Here is a 19,192-nt window from a genome sequence, read left to right as displayed (position 1 = left end):
GCCTATCCGTGCTGCCTATCAGTGCTCGCCAGTGCTGCCTATCAGTGCGGCATATTAGTGCCTCCTCATCAGTGCCACCTAATCAGTGCCCTTCAGTGAAGGAGACAAATTACTTATTTACAAAATTTACTGACAGAAACTAAGAAAAACTTTTTTTTTTTAATTTTCGGTCTTTTTTTTAGTAAAAAAAAAAAAAACAGCAAGGATTAAATACCACCAAAAGAAAGCTCTATTTATGTGAAGAAAATGATTACAAATTCAGTTGGGTACAATGTTGCATGACAGCGCTGGAAGCTGAAAAATGGCCTGGGCAGGAAGGGGGTAAAAGTGCCCGGCCTGGAAGTAGTTAACCATTTCCCGCCCGCCCCATTGCGGATTGACGTCCGCAATGTGGCTCCGTTATCCTCACTGGGCGTCATATGATCTCTCATTGATCGATTTGGAATTGACCCTATGGGAAGGCGTAAGTGACCTATCTGGTAATTCAGGGGGTCCACGATCAGAGGTGAGGGACTAGTAATACCAATGGTGGAGGTTCTGCACGTTGTCACCAACATGAATATGATTCACCAGTGGTCACCGTTTCGGGAACTCTAACACTCGAACATTAATGCATGAATATATTTCGTTTATTCAATGTTATAGCGCTGCACTATTTTGCTTTTAATTACTATACTGGGATTTTGGTTTATTGACCCTGAGTGCCCAGCTGCTTCATTTATTCTGACTATTTTCATTTGCGCTAATTGATTATTATTATTATCAGCGCATTGATTATCAGTGTACTGATTATCAGCGCATTGATTATCAGCGTATTGATTATATCAGTGTACTGATTATCAGCGCATTGATTATATCAGCGTACTGATTATCAGCGCATTGATTATCAGTGCAGCCCCCATCAGAGGTGCTCATCACAATGCCAATCAGTGCCCACCAAAATGCCAATCAGTGCAGTGCCCATCAGTAAGGCCTGTCAGTGCCCTTCACAGATGCCAATCAGTGTCCATCAGTAATGACTGTCAGTACCTCCTCATCAGTGCCATCTATTAGTGCCCATCAATTCGACATATTAGTGCCTCCTCATCAGTGCCCGTTAGTGAAGGAGAAAACTAAATTTTATAACAGAAATAAAGAAAAACTTTTTTTTTTAATTTCCTGTCTTTTTTAGTATGTTTAGCAAAAAATAAAAACCGCAGAGGTGATCAAATACCACCAAAAGAAAGTTCTGTTTGTGGGAAGAAAGTGATAAACATCTCATATGAGTACAGTGCTGTATGACCGCACAATTGTCACTCAAAGTGTGACAGCGCTGACATGGGACAATTGTCCTGGGCAGGAAGGGCATACCTCCCAACTTTTCGAGATGGGAATGACGGACACCTATCAGCAAAGGTATGCAGGCATAGGACACACCCCTTACCACGCCCCTTAAAGGAAAATTGTACAAAAAAACAAGATTTTGCTTTTTTTTTACCACTACTATTCCTTCATATTGGCGTTTGGAATTTACAAATGCAGCAATTTGGAAATCAGTTGAAAGTTTTAGTGCTGGAAAACACTTTTTGAAAGATAAAAAGTGCATTTTATACACATCTATATAGATCAGACCAACATGAGGGACAAATGAGGAGGAAAGAGGGACAGAGGGACATTTCTCCAAATCAGGGGCAGTCCCTCGAAATCAGGGACAGTTAGGCGCTATGGGAAGGGGGTATAAATGTCCGGCTTTGAAGGGGTTAAACACGTGTACCAAAAAAAAATAATAGTCTCTGGCAGAAAAGAGTTGAGTTCTCCTCCCAGCCTCTTTAGAATAAAGACTGGATCCATCTACAGCTATATAATCTCCATTGTATGTTGTACAATCCTGAGGAACTACAAATCCCAGCACACCGAGCGGAGCTCTTCTCTCTTCCATGATAACAGCAGCTCGATCACAACTGGTCCGCCGTCCCCTTTAAAAGGCGGGATGTGTTTGTAGCTATAAATAGCGCAGTGACGTCTCCGGTGGAGCGGGTCCCAGTCAATGACACATATCATGTCCCGCCCCCTTTTCTATCTATCAATCAGTGGGTCTCATCCAATAGTGAGCGACGAGGGGCGGAGCCCTCTGATTCCCACGCCCTGCTATTGGTTTGCTACCGGCGTGACGTCACGTTCACCGTCTCCCGGGTGACCAGCGAGGAGGAGGAGGAGGGACCAGCCCGAACCGACCGGCCGGAAAGGGGAGTCCGCTGCGAAGCGAAAGAAGAGCAAAGCGGATTGGCGGCCGCCGCTGACGGCTGGGCGGGGCTCCTAAGAGGATTGGCTGACGTTTGTTGAATGACGCCAGTAGAGGCGTGGCCAGCAGGTGAGCGGGGTCCTAGAGGTATCGCAGAGGAGGAGGGAAGAGGCTCCGCGGCCTGCGGGTCCTACAGGTGACGGGAGAGGCCGGGCGGCTGGCCGAGGTGCGGCACAGAGAGGGGAGGAGAAGGGGGGGTCAGAGGGGACTGTGTACAGGGAGGGTGAGGCCTGGATGGGGGGGGGGGCTCTACTCCGACACATGACAGCGGAGACCAGGCCTGACATCTCCGGGATCTCACCGAGACAGGGGCCCTGAGATCCCACCACCCTACAGGGGCCCCTGTATTGTCATCACTATCCCATCCCCCTCTGTGTATGCCATACAGGGGCCCCTCCACTGTCATCAGAGACATTGCATTGCTGGGGTCAGTGTGTCTGACAGCTGGAGGGGTGAAGTGCAGCTGCTGTGTGATCAAAGATCTATTGTGTGCAGACTGAGCAGATCCTCCCCTGTGCGACTGCAAGAGCCCCCCCCGGCAGATCCTCCGCTGTGCGACCGCAAGAGCCCCCCCCGGCGGATCCTCCGCTGTGCGACCACAAGAGCCCCCCCCCGGCGGATCCTCCGCTGTGCGACCGCAAGAGCCCCCCCCGGCGGATCCTCCGCTGTGCGACCGCAAGAGCCCCCCCCCGGCGGATCCTCCGCTGTGCGACCGCAAGAGCCCCCCCCGGCGGATCCTCCGCTGTGCGACCGCAAGAGCCCCCCCCCGGCGGATCCTCCGCTGTGCGACCGCAAGAGCCCCCCCCCGGCGGATCCTCCGCTGTGCGACCGCAAGAGCCCCCCCCCCCGGCGGATCCTCCACTGTGCGACCGCAAGAGCCCCCCCCCCCGGCGGATCCTCCGCTGTGCGACCGCAAGAGCCCCCCCCCCGGCGGATCCTCCGCTGTGCGACCGCAAGAGCCCCCCCCCCCGGCGGATCCTCCGCTGTGCGACCGCAAGAGCCCCCCCCCCGGCGGATCCTCCGCTGTGCGACCGCAAGAGCCCCCCCCCGGCGGATCCTCCGCTGTGCGACCGCAAGAGCCCCCCCCCCCGGCGGATCCTCCGCTGTGCGACCGCAAGAGCCCCCCCCGGCGGATCCTCCGCTGTGCGACCGCAAGAGCCCCCCCCGGCGGATCCTCCGCTGTGCGACCGCAAGAGCCCCCCCCGGCGGATCCTCCGCTGTGCGACCGCAAGAGCCCCCCCCGGCGGATCCTCCGCTGTGCGACCGCAAGAGCCCCCCCCTCCGGCGGATCCTCCGCTGTGCGACCGCAAGAGCCCCCCCCTCCGGCGGATCCTCCGCTGTGCGACCGCAAGAGCCCCCCCCTCCGGCGGATCCTCCGCTGTGCGACCGCAAGAGCCCCCCCCTCCGGCGGATCCTCCGCTGTGCGACCGCAAGAGCCCCCCCTCCGGCGGATCCTCCGCTGTGCGACCGCAAGAGCCCCCCCCTCCGGCGGATCCTCCGCTGTGCGACCGCAAGAGCCCCCCCCTCCGGCGGATCCTCCGCTGTGCGACCGCAAGAGCCCCCCCCTCCGGCGGATCCTCCGCTGTGCGACCGCAAGAGCCCCCCCCCGGCGGATCCTCCCCTGTGCGACCGCAAGAGCCCCCCCCCCCGCGGATCCTCCGCTGTGCGACCGCAAGAGCCCACCGGCGGATCCTCCCCTGTTCGATCGCAGGGCCCCATCCCCCCTCTCACAGTGGCTCCAATCCTGTGTGATCGCAGGAATCTCCCATGTGCAATTGGATCGGGAAACCGCAATTAAATTTTACTTTTCCATGTAAATAAAAAATTGGGCCCTTAAGGGCTGAAGTGACATTTGACGTCGCTCTGGTCCTCCAAGGGCATAGAATTGAGTGGGGGCCATCTTGCCCTCACTTGACTTCCTGCCCATCACTCCAGCACCTCTTCGCCACTCATAAAAGTGATCCCGTGGCGAATCCGCCGCCGGGACCACTTTTATCTGGAAGAGGATCGCCCACTGTGTGAAAATATACCAGGATTATGGCAGCTATCTGCCCCAGTAACCCCGGTATATAACGTCAGTCATGAGAGTTTTATATATATATACACACACATATATATAAACTGGGCTTTCATTTGGTGTTAAATGGTAATGAATGATCTGTTTTTTTTTTTTTTGTTTGTTTTTTTATTATTATTAAAGGAAAACTGGCCCAAAATGATATAAAAAAAATACATTTTTTTTTTCTTTTTTAATTGTAGCTGTATCTTTCTTGCTACTACTATAACCTACCACCAAAGAACAACCAAAAATAAATTCAGCTCCTGACAATTGCTGCGATACCACATATGTGTATGTTCATTGTTGTTTGTACCCGTAGTACAGACCAGAAACAATAGTGCGCATTTTTCTTTTTTTAATCCTATAAAACACACTGATACTGATTTAAAAAAAAAAGTCCCATCCAAAATAAATATTGACCCTGGCACTAATTTAGATCAAACCTTGATCTTTCTGCAAGGAAAAAAGAAATACAATGCATGTCTCTCCTCTTTTCACAGAGAGAAAACATGGGGGCAGGCTTTAAAGTGACTGATCACTGTGGTAGCCAATCACAGCAATCGGGTGACTCTGAATCTGATATTCCGGCTCCTGAACGTTAGTACAGGGCTTTCGGTGAGACCCCGGTCTCTGTGCTGGTGCGCTCTCATCACAAAGGGAGATATGCAAATATGTGGCCCCACGGAAAAAAGCCCAGTGTATTGGGGCCACGTATTTGTGTTGGTGTCAAGGGGTTAAAGAAAAACTTCAGGTATGGGTGTTTTATACATAGTTACATTGGTCCAGCTTGGGTCAATGTGACTTTGTATATACCATACCTGGAAATCACTAAAGTAGACGCCGCTGCTCCAGTGATATCCAATAGCCTCCAGTGTGCTGTGCTGAGTGGCCGGCCTGATGTGTTGTCAACACAGGAGTTTGGCTGCTCGCCACTATTGGGAAAATTGCTTTGCATTTTCCTGAATGAATGCAAAGCATTCTCTGAGCAAAGTAGAGAGCGTGACTTCACCGCTTCACCTTGTCCGATTAGAAAATGCTTTGCATTTATTCAGAAGATGCCAAGCAATCACTGTATGGCGCCTGTGCAGAGTGGCTGACCTCCTGTGTTCATATTGTAGAAGGGAAGCCACTCAGCACTGGGCCTGGAAGGAAGTGGAGATCATTGTAGAAGTGGCGTATGGCTTCCAGGGGGGATAGGCTAGGTATGGTATATACATGGTTACATTGCTCCCAGCTGGACCAATATACTACTTAAAAACCAGGTCTTTTTTTGGCACTTTTTGTTTACAAGTTTAAATCCGTATTTTTTGCTAGAAAATAGTTTATAACCCCCAAACGATAGATAGATTTAGCAGAGACCCCTAGGGAATAAACTGGCGATCCTTGCAATTTTTATGTCGCACGTATTTGTGCAGCGTTTTTTCAAACACAATTTTTTTTTTTTTTTTTTTTTTTGAAAAAAAAAAATTTCTAATGAATAAAGAAAAAAAAAAAAGCACACGATATACCCCAATTAACAGAGTCAATAGATACCTAACATGTCACGCTTTAAAATTGTGCACTCCCGTGAAATGGCGACAAGCTATGGTACTTAAAAATCTCCATAGGCGACGTTTTAAACATTTTTACAGGTTACCTGTTTAGAGTTAGAGGAGGTCTAGTGTTAGAATTATTGCTCTCGCTCTAATGTTTCTGGTGATACCTCATGTGTGGCGCAAACACCGTTTGCATATGCAACTTGCATACGCATTTGTTTCTGCGTGCGAGCACTGAGAGATGGGGGCACTGTCATATTTTTTTTTTTTTTTTTTTTACACTGTCCCTTTCGTTTTTTTTTTTTTTTTATCACTTATTTCTATTACATGGAGTGTGACCATCCCTTGTAACCTTGTAATAGAAATGAGGATGACAGGTCCTCTTTATGGAGAGATCTTAGGGGGGAAGACCCAAAATCTCTCCTTTACCTTAAAAAGCAAAGAGTTTAAGCAAAAGATTTTTTTTTTTTTTTTAAGCAAAAGATTTTTTTTTTTAAAAAAAAAAAAAAAAAAAAAAAGTGTTTACTTCCACCCTAGACCAGAAGTGACGTCATGACATTGCTCCGGTCCTCCAAGGCCATAGAGGTAATCGGAGATGATCTATTCTCTCCTTCCCTCTCTGACCAATTGGCCACACCGTCGGATTGTTTCCAATGCAAACTGTAAGCCTGAGAAACACCGACAAGCGGCGGGGGGGGGGGGGGACATCCCGCTGCTTTGGAAAGCGATCCAGTGGCTAATGAGCTGCTCAGATCCCTTTCATAATAAAGCTAGCCAATGGCTGAAAAAAAGATGTCAGGGTTATGGCTGATAGCTTCAATGGATATATATATATATGCATGCAACATCCAAGCCTGGAATTCTTTTATAAGCTGGCCATACACTGAACAAATGTCTGCTGATTCAGCAAGCAGCAAGAGACCAACCCAGTTTGGTCGTCCCTGCTCGAAAGGAATCAATCGTCCCCAGGGGAGGAGGCAGGGAAGGTGGATTCCTCCATCTACCTTGTTTGTGGATGAAGGAACTTGTCAGTTTTTTTATTTTATTTGTTTAGCCCGCTTGCAGGAAGTTCAACACCCCCCACCCTCCTCTCTGCCCACAGCCTCCAACCGGTCCCAGAAAGTTGTGGGACCATTCAAGGGGCGCAGTGTGGCTCGCGCACCTGCAATTGAGGGTTGGCTTTGAAGCTGACTTCCCACAGTTACCATGCTGAGGATCCAAAGGCCCGGCCCGAGTGAGGACATTCCTGGATCCTTGGACAGGTGAGTATCTGTCTAATAAAAGTCAGCAGCTTCTGTTTTTTTAGATGCTAACTTTTTAAAGCGCTTGTTAACACCCCCCCCCCCCCCCAAAAAAAAATAAAAATGGATCCTGCTCCTTTAAAACATGTTATACAACACAATGCTTGTGCTGTGTCATTTGGCCCCCTGTAATACCTGGCTATTCCTGCCAGTTTCTGCCCCCCCCCCCTGTAAACTGACCACAGTAATCATGGCTGCTGAGCCCTGACACTGGTCAGTTAACTTGCCTCCGTTATCCGCAGCCCTGCTCTCTGTCTCCTCTGACCCCCCTCCCCTCCCTGCCTGTCAGCTAGTGACAGTGCCCCCCCCTCCCCTCCTGCTGCTTGAATAACTCTAACATTTACACCATAAGCGCTGTCTCCAATTGCAGTGTCCCCCTCTGTGTGTGATTTATTTTTAAAAAATGCTGTAAATACCTAATTTCAGAGCGGCGATCACATGACCGGCCTGCTCTCTCCTCCCCGCTGTCGTCACTGGGGAATCTCAGCCCCTCCCGCTGCATCTGTCAGAGGAGGAAAGGAGAGAACCGGCCGGTCATGTGATCGCAAATCGCCACTCTGAAATGAGTTATGTACAGCATTTATTTTTATAAATTGCACACAGAGGGGGACACTACAATAGGAGACAGCGCTGAGCTGCACAATTCTGGCTAAAATGAGAATCACAATTTTTTTTTTTTTGCTTGGCATAAAGATCATGATTCTTGCAGGCATAGCATCATCTTTCACATTATACAAAAAACTGGGCTAACCTTTAATGTTTTTTTTTTTTTTTATTCATTGAAGAGTATTTTTCCCCAAAAAATGTGTTTGAAAGGCTGCTGCACAAATAGTGTGACATAAAATATTGCAACAACCGCCATTTTATTCTCCAGGGACTCTGCTAAAATATATGTATGTGTGTGTTTATATATAATACTGATTTTAGCTTGTAAACAAGTGTCAGGAAAAGGTTTGGTCTTAAACTGACCTCATTTACAGACAGGGGAGTTCATTCCTTTTGTTCTAAAAGAATCAAGAGATGCACTGTATCTCTTCTCTTCCGGATTTTTTTTTTTTTTTGACAGCTCTGAGCGGCTCTCCACTTTTTACGTAGAATTGAGGAAATGTTGGGTTAAGATTGTGAGTGGGGGTTGAATCGAGATCACGTTCTTTTAGCGATTAATCGTGCAGCTCTAGCTGATGGTGTTTAAATGTTAAAGTGGTTGTTAAGCCACTCTAATTTTTCTATACCTGGCTGAAGCCTCTCCTTAAGTATAATCGTATGTAGTTTATATTTAGTATACTTTACTTTATATTCTATCTACAAAATGTAGTGTCCATCTGTAAGATGAAATACATTAGGTTTTTTAAGGAGGCTTTTTGGCACTATGTTTCCATCTTTCACAAAGCATTTCTTGCACATCATTTGGTAGACTGACGTGAAATGTAGACTTGCCGCTGACATGTTTTACTGCTTGTTTGTTCTCTTTTGACACTTTTGTGTGGTATTTGCATGAGTAGCGCTGACCTTTTGCTATTAGAGCAAACCTTTATTTAAAAAAAAGAAATTGGCCAAAAACTCTCCCTACAGAAGAAGTGTACCTCTCTTTCTACTGGCACCAACAAAAGCTGCTTCGTTGAAGAGAAATCTTCCTCTGAATCCAATCTTCTGGTTCCTGCTGCAGTTTTGACAGTTTGTTTAAGAGCACAACCTGATGTGACAGTTATCATTCCTGGCATGCTGGGAATGTAACTGCTTTTTGAAACTGTTAAATCGGTGAGTTTAAGGTGGCTATACATGGACTGAAATTCATCCAGTTCAGCAGGGACTGGACGAATTTCGATCTATGTATGAGCAGGCTGATTGTACCCAAGTCTGTCGATCGATCGACTTGGGTACAACCAGCCTGTTGGATTTTCCACATTCGATTACCGCCAGCGGCTATAGCCTCTATCAGTAACCATTGTATTCTGCCAGCTGGGAGTGCTCCCCACGCTCCCCCCCCCCACTGGCAGAGTACAATTATCCTTCAGGAGGCATTCCCCCATCAATACTGAATGTGTTTATAGGGTAATTGAGTGATTTTCTTTCCTTCCACCTGTGGTTTAAAGAAAGAAAATCAAGTAATGTATGGCCTGCCTTAAACTTCGTACACACGATTGGATTGTTGGCAGACAAAGCGCCAGACTTTTGTCCGAAGGGCGTGTGCTGTGAACATGTCTTGCATACAACCGGTACACAATTGTCGGCCAACAAACATGAACGTAGTGACGTACTACGTGGAATTTCAGCTCTTGAGCGCCACCCTTTGGGCACCTTCTGCTAATGGTGTGTTTGGTGACCATTGATGCGTGTTTGTACTTTGGACTTTTGTGTGATGGACTTGTGTACAGACGATAGGAAAATCTGACAACAGACCGTTGTCTGCCGAAAAGGTACTAGCCTGCCATCCAACATTTGTTGGCGGAAAGTTGGCCAACAATTGTCTGGAGCGTACTAACAGTCAGATTTTAGGCAAACAGTCTGTCATCACACAATTCCCTTTTTGAAAATCCGATCGTGTGTACGAGGCTTTAGTCTGGTTTCAAATGGATCTGAGCACTAAAGACTGAAAATTCTATTTTATTTCATTTTTAATATTTAATGCAAACTTCCCCATCCATGTCTCCATGTTTTAATTTTATTGAGAAATCACTTTGAAAAACACCCTCTAGCATCTTCAGCTATCAACATGTTTAATGTGTAAAGCACCAAAGATGCAGTTGAACAAAGTGGACCTGACAATAGGAAACATGTCTTAAATTTATATATTCCCTATGGAAAACACAACAGTATGTCTTCACCTGCCCAATGAGATTTGGGGAAAAATAAGCACACATTCTATGCTAATCATGTCTGGAATCTCCAAGTCAAGCTCTCTGCCAGAGGGATGTATTCTGTGCTTTGTGGAATATGGAGGGCTTTCAGAAGTCCAACTTGGGTTTGTTTAGGACTAGCATAGATCACATACTTGGCCTTTGTATTTCGGGATTTTATGACTGAATGTGTAGGCACCTCGATACTTTTTCTCACAGATTCATTTTATGGAATGCCCTTTTTAAAGGGTCTGTCTTCCTTGAATTTGTTTTGTGGGGGGGAGCTGGGATATTTGGAGTCCTCAAGATGGACATAGAGGACTAGGGTGATCAATCTACTATCCTCTACCCAAATTGAAATGCCAAATCTTTGATAAGCCACCCAAGACTACTGACTCAAATTCTGATGAGTTGAGAGGACCTTGTTCCTAAGTACCAAGGTCCGCTTATTCAAGGTGTTCCCCACCACCACCTAAACGCTGGATGAAAGTGCAGAAAAAAAACAGTTGGGGAAGGGTGGGGTTTGGTGGGTTGGGGAAGTGTGGGATTAAATAATATATACTTGCCTTTCTCCTGGCCACAGTGCCTAGGTGAGGGTGACATCATCCAGCCTTCCTGTGAGATTTCGGAGAATGTTGAGTAGCGCAAAGTTTGCAAGAAGATGATCCTGCACTGCAGCACATTTTGGTGGGCTACTCTCCATTCCTCAGGATCACCCTCTATACTACGGAAGTCAGGAGCGGTCAGTAAATTTATCGAACTGACATAACTATCTGAGAGGAAACCCTGTCATAAACTTTCAGTTCTGTGCCATGTTCTTTCTCAGGCTGAATGGTGTAGTCTTGGCTGGAGTCACCATACATTCCTGTGAAAAATCCAGCAGACAGTAGAGGATTGTATTACTTGCTGAAATTAACAAGTTGATTAGTTTTATGTGGCTATACAGGGAAAGCATTGTGACAAAAGGGAGAAATGCCCATTTAATTGTAAAAATGTATAACGTTTTTCCTTTTCTCTCTTGACAGGTCCTAAACATATAGGTGGGGGGCGTCTGTCCTAATCCTAGAGGCCCTGCCCGCCCCCCACCATGGGCAACGCGGCTACGGCCAAGAAGGGCGGCGAGATAGAAAGTGGTAAGTTGATTACAGGTGATGGGTTAAAAGTGGACCTTTAAAAGATTTGCTATGTTATATGGAACATCTAGATATAATTGTACCCTTTAAAATGTATCTTTTTTTTTTTTTTGGTTTGATTTTTTTTTCCTGATAACATGTGACCGTGTTCTGTTGCTTAATAGCTGTATATTGGTGTGAGATCATCTAAGGCAGAGGTCTCCAAACTATGCAGCCAAGTTGTTCAGGAACTACAATTCCCATCATGCCTAGTCATGTCTGTAAATGCCTCATGGGACGTGTCGTTCCGCAACAGCTGGAGGATCGTAGTTTGATGATCCCTGAAAGGCACTGTTGTCTTACAAGATTTGGAGTGAGATTTGGTAAGATCCCTATTGTGCTGCTCCTGCTAGAGAGAGAGCCTGAAGTCTCACGGTGCAAGGATCTAAATGCTCCTGCTTTGTTATTCTGTTGATCTTGGCTGCTTTATGAATTTCACCCCACCAGCCATCAAATCCCCAGTCATTGGGGGACAGCTGTAACATGAGGAAGCAAAGCCCTGCTCTTCTGCCCAGATGCTCACCTCCACACAGTGTCAAACAAGGTATGGTAAGTCAGTAGCATGGACAAAAGGGTATCTGCTGGGAGACTACAGACAATACTGGTAACTAGTCATTTGCCCTCTTCTTGCCTTTTTTGGGCACAGCTTCCACAGAACAGGTTCTCTTTAAATGTTATTTAGTCTGGCATAGTGTTCAGCACCACAGTGACAAGCAACGTCCTGTGAGTCATATAACGCCAATTCCCAAAAAGTTGGGACGCTGTGTACAACCTACAGTGGGGAAAATTTTAATTATTTGTTCCCCTGCAGATTTTGTAAGTTTGCCCATTTACAAAGAAATGAAGGGTCTAATTTTTTTTCATAGGTATATCTTAAATGATAGAGACAGAATATCAACCAAAAATCCAGAGAAACACATGATACAAATGTTATAAATTGACTTGCAGTTCAGTGAGTAAAATGTAAGTATTTGATCCCTAAGCAAAACATAACTTTGTACTTGTTGGAGAAACCCTTATTGGAAAGCACAGAGGTCAGAGTTTTCTTGTAGTTAGTAGCCAGGTTTCCACACATCTCAGGAGGTATTTTGGTCCACTCTTCTTTATAGATCTTCTCTAAATCCTTAAGGTTTCCTCGCTGTCGCTTGACAACTCAGTTTTAGCTCCCTCCATAAATTTTCTATAGGATTAAGGTCTGGAGACTGGCTAGGCCACTCCATGACCTTATTGTGCTTCTTGAGCCACTCCTTTGTTGCCTTTGCGGTATGTTTAGGATCATTGTCATACTGGAAGACCCATCCATGACCCATCTTCAGTGTTCTGGCTGAGGGAAGAAGGTTCTCATCCAAGATTTTACAATGCATGGCCCGTCCATGGGCCCCTCAATGCGGCAAAGTTGGCCTGTACCTTTTAGCAGAGAAACAGCCCCAAAGCATATTGTTTCCACCTCCGTGCTTTACTGTAGGGGTTGTGTTCTTAGGGTCATAGTCAGCATTTTTCTTCCTCCAAATACGGCGAGTTGAGTTCATGCCAAAGAGCTCAATTTTGGTCCCATCTGACCACAGCACTTTCTCCCAATCCTTTTCTGAATCCTTTTAGATGTTCATTGGCAAACTTCAGATAGGCCTGTACATGTGCCTTCTTGAGGAAGGGGACCTTGCAGGCGCTGCAGTATTTCATTCCATGGCGGCGTATTGTGTTGCCAATGGTTTGTTTGGTGACTGTGGTCCCAACTTCCTTGAAAACATTCACAAGCTCCTCGCGTGTGGTTCTGAGCTGATCCCTCACTTCTCTCATGATCATACTTGCCCCATGAGGCAAAACCTTGCATGGAGCTCCAGACCGAGGGAGATTGATGGTTCTTTTGTATTTCTTCCATGTGTGAATAATCGCTCCAACAGTTGTCTCCTTCTCACCAAGCTTCTTGCTGATGGTTTTGTAGCCCATTCCAGCCTTGTGTAGGTCTACAATCTTATTCCTGATGTCCTTTGACAGCTCTGTGGTCTTGCCCATGATGGTGAGATTTGAATGGAAGAAAGTGATTCTGTGGACAGGTATATTTTATACACATAACAAGTTGTTATTAGGAGCACCTTTTTAAATTGACAGGACTAATCTGTGTACCACATGAACACATTATGTAGCCAGTCTGTGGGAGCCAAAATTGTTGGTTGGTAGGGGATCAAATACTTATTTTACTCACTGAACTGCAACTCCAGTTTATAACCTTTTGTATTATGTGTGTTTTTTTTTTTTTTTTTTCTGGATTTTTGGTTTATATTCTGTCTCTATCATTTAAAATACACCTATGATAACAATTATAGACTCCATTTCTTTGTAAGTGGGCAAACGTACAAAATCTGCAGGGGATCAAATAATTATTCCCCCCAGTGTACATAAAAACAGAATGCAATGATTTGCAAATCTCATAAACCCATGTTTTATTCACGATAGAAAACATATCAAATGTTTACACTGAGAAAATCTACCATTGTAAGAAAAAAAGTAAGGTCATTGATGGCAGCAATAAAGAACAAGGAAAAGCTGGAAGAACATTTTGCAACTGATTAGGTGAATTGGGAACAGGTCCTTCACATGACTGGCTATGTTAAAGAGCATCTTAGAGAGTCGGAGTGTCTCAGAAGTAAAGAAGGGCAGAGGTTCACCAATCTGTGAAAAGGTGCATCTAATAAATGTTAAACAATTACAGAATAATGTTCCTTAACCACTTGACCTCCCGAAGATTTACCCCCCTTCAAGACTAGGCAATTTATTGTGCTACGGCACTGCATTACTTTAACTGACAATTGTGCAGTCATGCAACACTGTACCCAAATAAAATTGATGTCCTTTTTTTTCCCCCTCAAATAGAGCTTTCTTTTGGTGGTATTTGATCACCTCTGCGTGACTCCAATACAGTGATCAGTGCTAAAAATATGCACTGTCTCTGTACTAATGACACTGGCTGGGTAGGGGCAATCAAAGGGTTAACTGTGTTCCTAGCTAGTGTTTTAGTGTAGCGTGTGAGGTGCTTTTACTAGGGAGAGAGAAAATGTATTCCCTGCTTTGCAGGGACACACATTCCATCCCTTCCCTGCTGTCAGAATGGTGATCTGCCTTGTTTACATAGGCAAATCGCTGTTCTGTGTGTTTCCTCATGATCTGCAGGTGCCTGCGGACATTGAGTCCGTGATACCCACAGATCAGCTCCCGGTGTGTATAATCACAGCGGGAGCGAGCTGCTGGCGGCACCCCCTATCTGGAAGTATTGGATGACACGTGTGTGTATGTATATGTGTGTATATATATATATATATATATATATATATATATATATATATATATATATATATATATATATATATATAGTATGTGTGTGTATATATGTATATGTGTGTGTGTGTGTATATGTGTGTGTATATATATATATATATATATATATATATATATATATATATATATATATATATATATATATATATATATATATATATAATATAATATAATCCGGTGCACAGGTGCCGCCCTGTAGCAGTAAAACCTGTTATAGGGCGGACCTGAACTGGTTAACCCCTTGGCGCCGGCTCCCGCTGGCCCTTTAAGGGGATTGGAATGCCAGGGGGTGGGGCTTGTGACCATGTTTCCGCCGTGATTGTCGATCACATGATCGGAAAACTCCTGATCAGGAGCTTTCTGTGAGCTGCCGATCACTGTGCGGGGGGGTGCACTCTAGGCACAGCATTGTGGGCGCTATTGCACGCAAATATGTGACCTCTCTGCGCCAAAGGCCAGACCGCCGAGAAGCCGCATATTTGCATGCACTCGGCACCAAGGCGTTAATGTAAGATTGCAAAGACTTTAAATATATCATCATCTATATTACATGATATCAAAAGATTCAGAGAATCTGGAGAAATCTGTGTGCAAGGGACTGGGCACCAGTAACTATCGCATGCACGGGGTAACTGTTCCAAAACGTCTGCATGCATTTCTGCGGAGACGAGCGTGGCCATGTTGGAAATTGGCAAGTAAGCCAGGTCTTTGTGCATTCCTCTTCTGCTTGGGCCCCTTTTGTAGTGGTCCTCGGAGCTTTGATCTGTGAGCTCTTCTAGTGGTCAAAAACGCTTTGACATATGACCGTTTTTTGTTTTGTTTTTTCCTTTTACAAACGCTCTTTCACTATGGTAGAAATAATTGATCTATAATCGCCAACCCATTCAACTGATATGGACACACAGGGAAGTGGATTTCTATCAATAGTTGGAAGATGCCATTGTAAGTTATCAATGAAATCTTTCCACCACGTAGACTCTTAATCTGATCAATTGAAGCGCAGCGGAATTCGTTAACAAAGCATCTTAGTGCTGCCGATTTGGTCATTTTCCGTTATGTCATTTTGATCCAATCCAATCTAAATCAAGTCTAAATTGATCAGAAAGGAAGCTGTGCCTTTTCGATCGTTTGCCAGGTGGAACGTTTTGATCAAGTGACACATCGATCCGATATTAAAGTCAAAGCGTGTAGGGCCACCGTTTGACTGGTCAGCACTAGAACATGCCACTAGATAAGGCTGCGTGTGATATATTGCAGGCTAACAATAGGACCTTGCGGCACGCTGTGTCTATACCTCATTGGCTTACCTTTTAAATAGACGATCCCCCCTTCAGTCCATCATGAATGCTGCTGCCAGACTCATCCACCTTACAAACCACACAGTGTCTGCTACCCCTCTCTGCCAATTCCTCCATTGGCTGCCACTCGCCCAATGAATTAAATTCAAAATACTAACAATAAGTTACAAAACCATCCACAACTCTGCCCCCAGCTACATCACTAACCTAGTCTCTAATCGCCCTCTCCGTTCCTCCCAAGACCTCCTGCTTTCTAGCTCCCTCATCACCTTCTCTCATATCTACCTCCAGGACTTCTCCCGAGCCTCACCCATCCTCTGGAATTCCCTACCCCAATCTGTCAGACTGTCTCCAAATTTTTCCACTTTTAGGCGATCCCTGAAATCTTTCCTCTTCAGAGAAGCCTATCCTGCCTCCATCTAACAACTGCACTATTTTTTCCATTAGCTCATCCCCCACAGCTATTACCCTTTTGTATAACTTGACCCTCCCTCCTAGATTGTAAGCTCTAATGAGCAGGGCCCTCTGATTCCTCCTGTATTGAATTGTATTGTAATTGTACTGTCTGCCCTCATGTTGTAAAGCGCTGCGTAAGCTGTCGGCGCTATATAAATCCTGAATAATAATAATAATAATATACAAGCCTTACTGTTGTCTCAACACACACAACAGCATTAGAGATCTCGGTGGTTCAGCCTACAGGTGTCCACCCATAACTGCAACCTACTTTTGTCTTGGTCTCTCTCTAGTTTTCAGCTCCATAGGTATTGGGAATCGGCACCTGCATGTTTTTATCTGTCAGTGGTCTTCTTCTCTGGGCTCCTGTGTTGGCCAAGTGCTCTTGACTCCCACCCATAGTACTCCTCGTAGCCTCTTCTACCCCTCTGATCATAGCGGGTGTTTGACATACAGAAGAGGGATTATATGCCCCTGTGGAGGAGTACGCAGTCTGATCACTGAGCAGATTAGAACTACAGCGATGCATATGTTTCTAGTGCTGGGTTATTTGGCTGTAATCAGAGCTTGCTTTAATAAATGTTGTGTTGTGCAGATGAATGGAATTCGGATGGAAATCTGTAGATGCATTGGATGTGCCATGAAACATAAATACTGCTTATTTACTGCACATCTTTTAAGTGATTGACTTTCATTAAAAAAAAACAGCTGTTGCTTAAAGGGTATCCAAACCTAAAAATGTATGTATTACAGCTTTCCAGTCCTTAAATGTGGTGCCTGCATTAGTTTTATAGCTAAAACACTTTTTAGGGTAAGCAAAAATGGGGAAAAACGTAAACTAATGCAGTCAACCCACTGAGACCGATGAGCTGCAATATAATAATTTTTTTTTTTTGTTTTAGGGTTTTGTTGCACTTTAAAGGAACAAGCTAGTCAACCAGGTAGACTTCCGCTCATCAAGTGCCTTTCACAACTCTAGCAGGTCTGGTATAGACTAGAGGAAGCCAAATGCCCATTGGTCGACGGTGCCTCCTAGGGGAAAAATATTCCTCCCTGACATCACAAGGGAAGTCCATTCACTGGATCTTATAGTAATACTATACTAGCCTTCAACTATGATAGCTGAGCATATAATGCTTTAACCACTTCCATACTGGGCCTATTCTGGCACTCCTCTCCTACATGTAAAAATCATCATTTCTTTTGCTAGAAAATTACTCGGAACCCCCAAATATTTTTTTTTATCAGAGACTCTAGGGAATAAAATGGCGGTAGTTGCAACTTTGTACGTCACACTTTATTTGCACAGCAATTTTTCAAACGCTTTTTTTATTTTTATTTTCCATTTTTCATTTTTTTGAAGAAAAACAAACCGTTTCATTAATTAAAACAAAACCGTAAAATTAGCACAATTTTTTTTGTATAATGTGAAAGATGATGTTATGCCGAGTAAATGGATACCTAATATGTCACGCTTTAAAATTGCTCACACTTAGGCGACGCTTTTAAATTTTTTTACAGGTTACCAGTTTAGAGTTACAGAGGAGGCCCTGGGCTAGAATTGTTTCTTGCTCTAACGTTCGCGTCGATACCTCATATGTGTGATTTGAACGCCATTTACATGTGTGGGCGTGACTTGCGTATGCGTTTGCGTCTGTGTGCGAGGACGGGAGTGCTTACAATTTATTTATTTTTTATTGTTTTGTTTTACTTTTTATTTTTATTTTATTTTTACACTCTCTCTTTAAATTTTTTTTTTTTTTTTTTTTTTATCGCTTTTATTCCTATTTACAAGGAATGTAAACATCCCTTGTTATAGGAATAGTGCGTGACAGGTCCTCTTTGTCTATAAGACCCCACATCTCTCCTTCAGGTTGGAAAGACCCAAAAAAAATCTCGGCCTTTCCAGCTGCGTCCCCAGCAATGTTTTACTTCCGCTGGCCCGGACATGACCTCATAACGTCACGCCTGGGCCTCCGAAGGTCATGGAGATGACTGGAGACCATCTGGTCACCAGAAATCTCTATGCTCAACTTAAGGCCGCAGCAGATTCATTCTTCAGCTTGCCGGTCGCACATGCGAACCAGTAGAAGCACCGGAGGGAGGGGGATGTCCCCTCCCGCCACCTGTAAGAACGATCAAGCGGCTGAACTGCCACTATGATTGTTCTTACGGTGCACAGAATCGCTGCCTGTAAAAGATATCTGAATGATGCCTGCAGCTGCAGTGAGTGACATGTTTTACCGCCCCCTTCCCCACTCTTCATCCTGAAACAACCCCCGCAGCAGCTGGCAGGATGGGGAAAGCTGGCAGCACTGCAGGGGGTGGGGGAGAGACCAAGGGAGCACACAGGGGTCGGGTAGCCAAACAAACAGAAGGATCGGTGGGGGGGCAGCATTTACTGTAACCAATCCCCTTTCCTCCTGCACTTGCTGAATGCTGCTGGGAAGGAGCGGAGGAGAGGTGGCTTTCAGCAGGAGGAAAGGGGATTGGTTAGAGTAAATGCAACTCCCGCCACCTCTTATTTCTGTTTTGGGGGTTGGCAAGGAATGAATCGCGGTCTACCCCTCACCTACCCACGATTGACTGATTGCTGACCCCCGCTTTGGACTATGCAGGGCCTGCACCCTAGCTGGTACCTGAATGTTTGATTATGAAAACAATAAATGATGAATCAGAAGCCATTCATCTGACTTTCCAGCTAGGTTACTATTGCCACCAGCTGAGTTTTTTTTTTCTATGTGTTCCAGTAGAGACCCCCTGATTATATGGGGTACACACCCCAGTCAATAGCCACTAGTTGTCTCTAGATATCTGATCGTGTAGCTGTTTGAATAGCTCTCAGCTAGTGGAAGTCCTCTATTTGTCTTGTATAATTGAGGAAGAAAATGAAAGGGTGTGGCTGTGTACATAAAGGACT

The 19,192-nt window shown here is 45.2% G+C and overlaps 1 protein-coding gene across 3 annotated transcripts in view; it reads left to right on the top strand.

The window, feature by feature from the left end:
- Positions 1–2,158: 2,158 nt before the first annotated feature.
- The window catches only part of LOC141133212 (cAMP-dependent protein kinase catalytic subunit alpha), a 96,135-nt gene continuing 79,101 nt past the window's right edge, over positions 2,159–19,192 (top strand). Inside the window, exons 1-2 of one of the 3 annotated variants that reach the window (XM_073622440.1) lie at positions 2,159–2,350; positions 11,039–11,146. In XM_073622440.1, coding sequence (XP_073478541.1) covers positions 11,101–11,146 — 46 coding nt within the window. In that variant the 5' untranslated portion in view covers positions 2,159–2,350; positions 11,039–11,100. Of the gene's footprint in view, positions 2,448–11,038; positions 11,147–19,192 lie in introns of all 3 variants that reach the window. The other 2 variants (XM_073622441.1, XM_073622439.1) reach the window with 2 other exon arrangements.

Source organism: Aquarana catesbeiana, linkage group LG03 (assembly GCF_042186555.1).
Source record: "Aquarana catesbeiana isolate 2022-GZ linkage group LG03, ASM4218655v1, whole genome shotgun sequence".
NCBI classification, from domain to species: Eukaryota; Metazoa; Chordata; class Amphibia; order Anura; family Ranidae; genus Aquarana; species Aquarana catesbeiana.
Note: the sequence above shows the minus strand (reverse complement) of the source record. Positions and strands in the feature narration are given on the sequence as shown.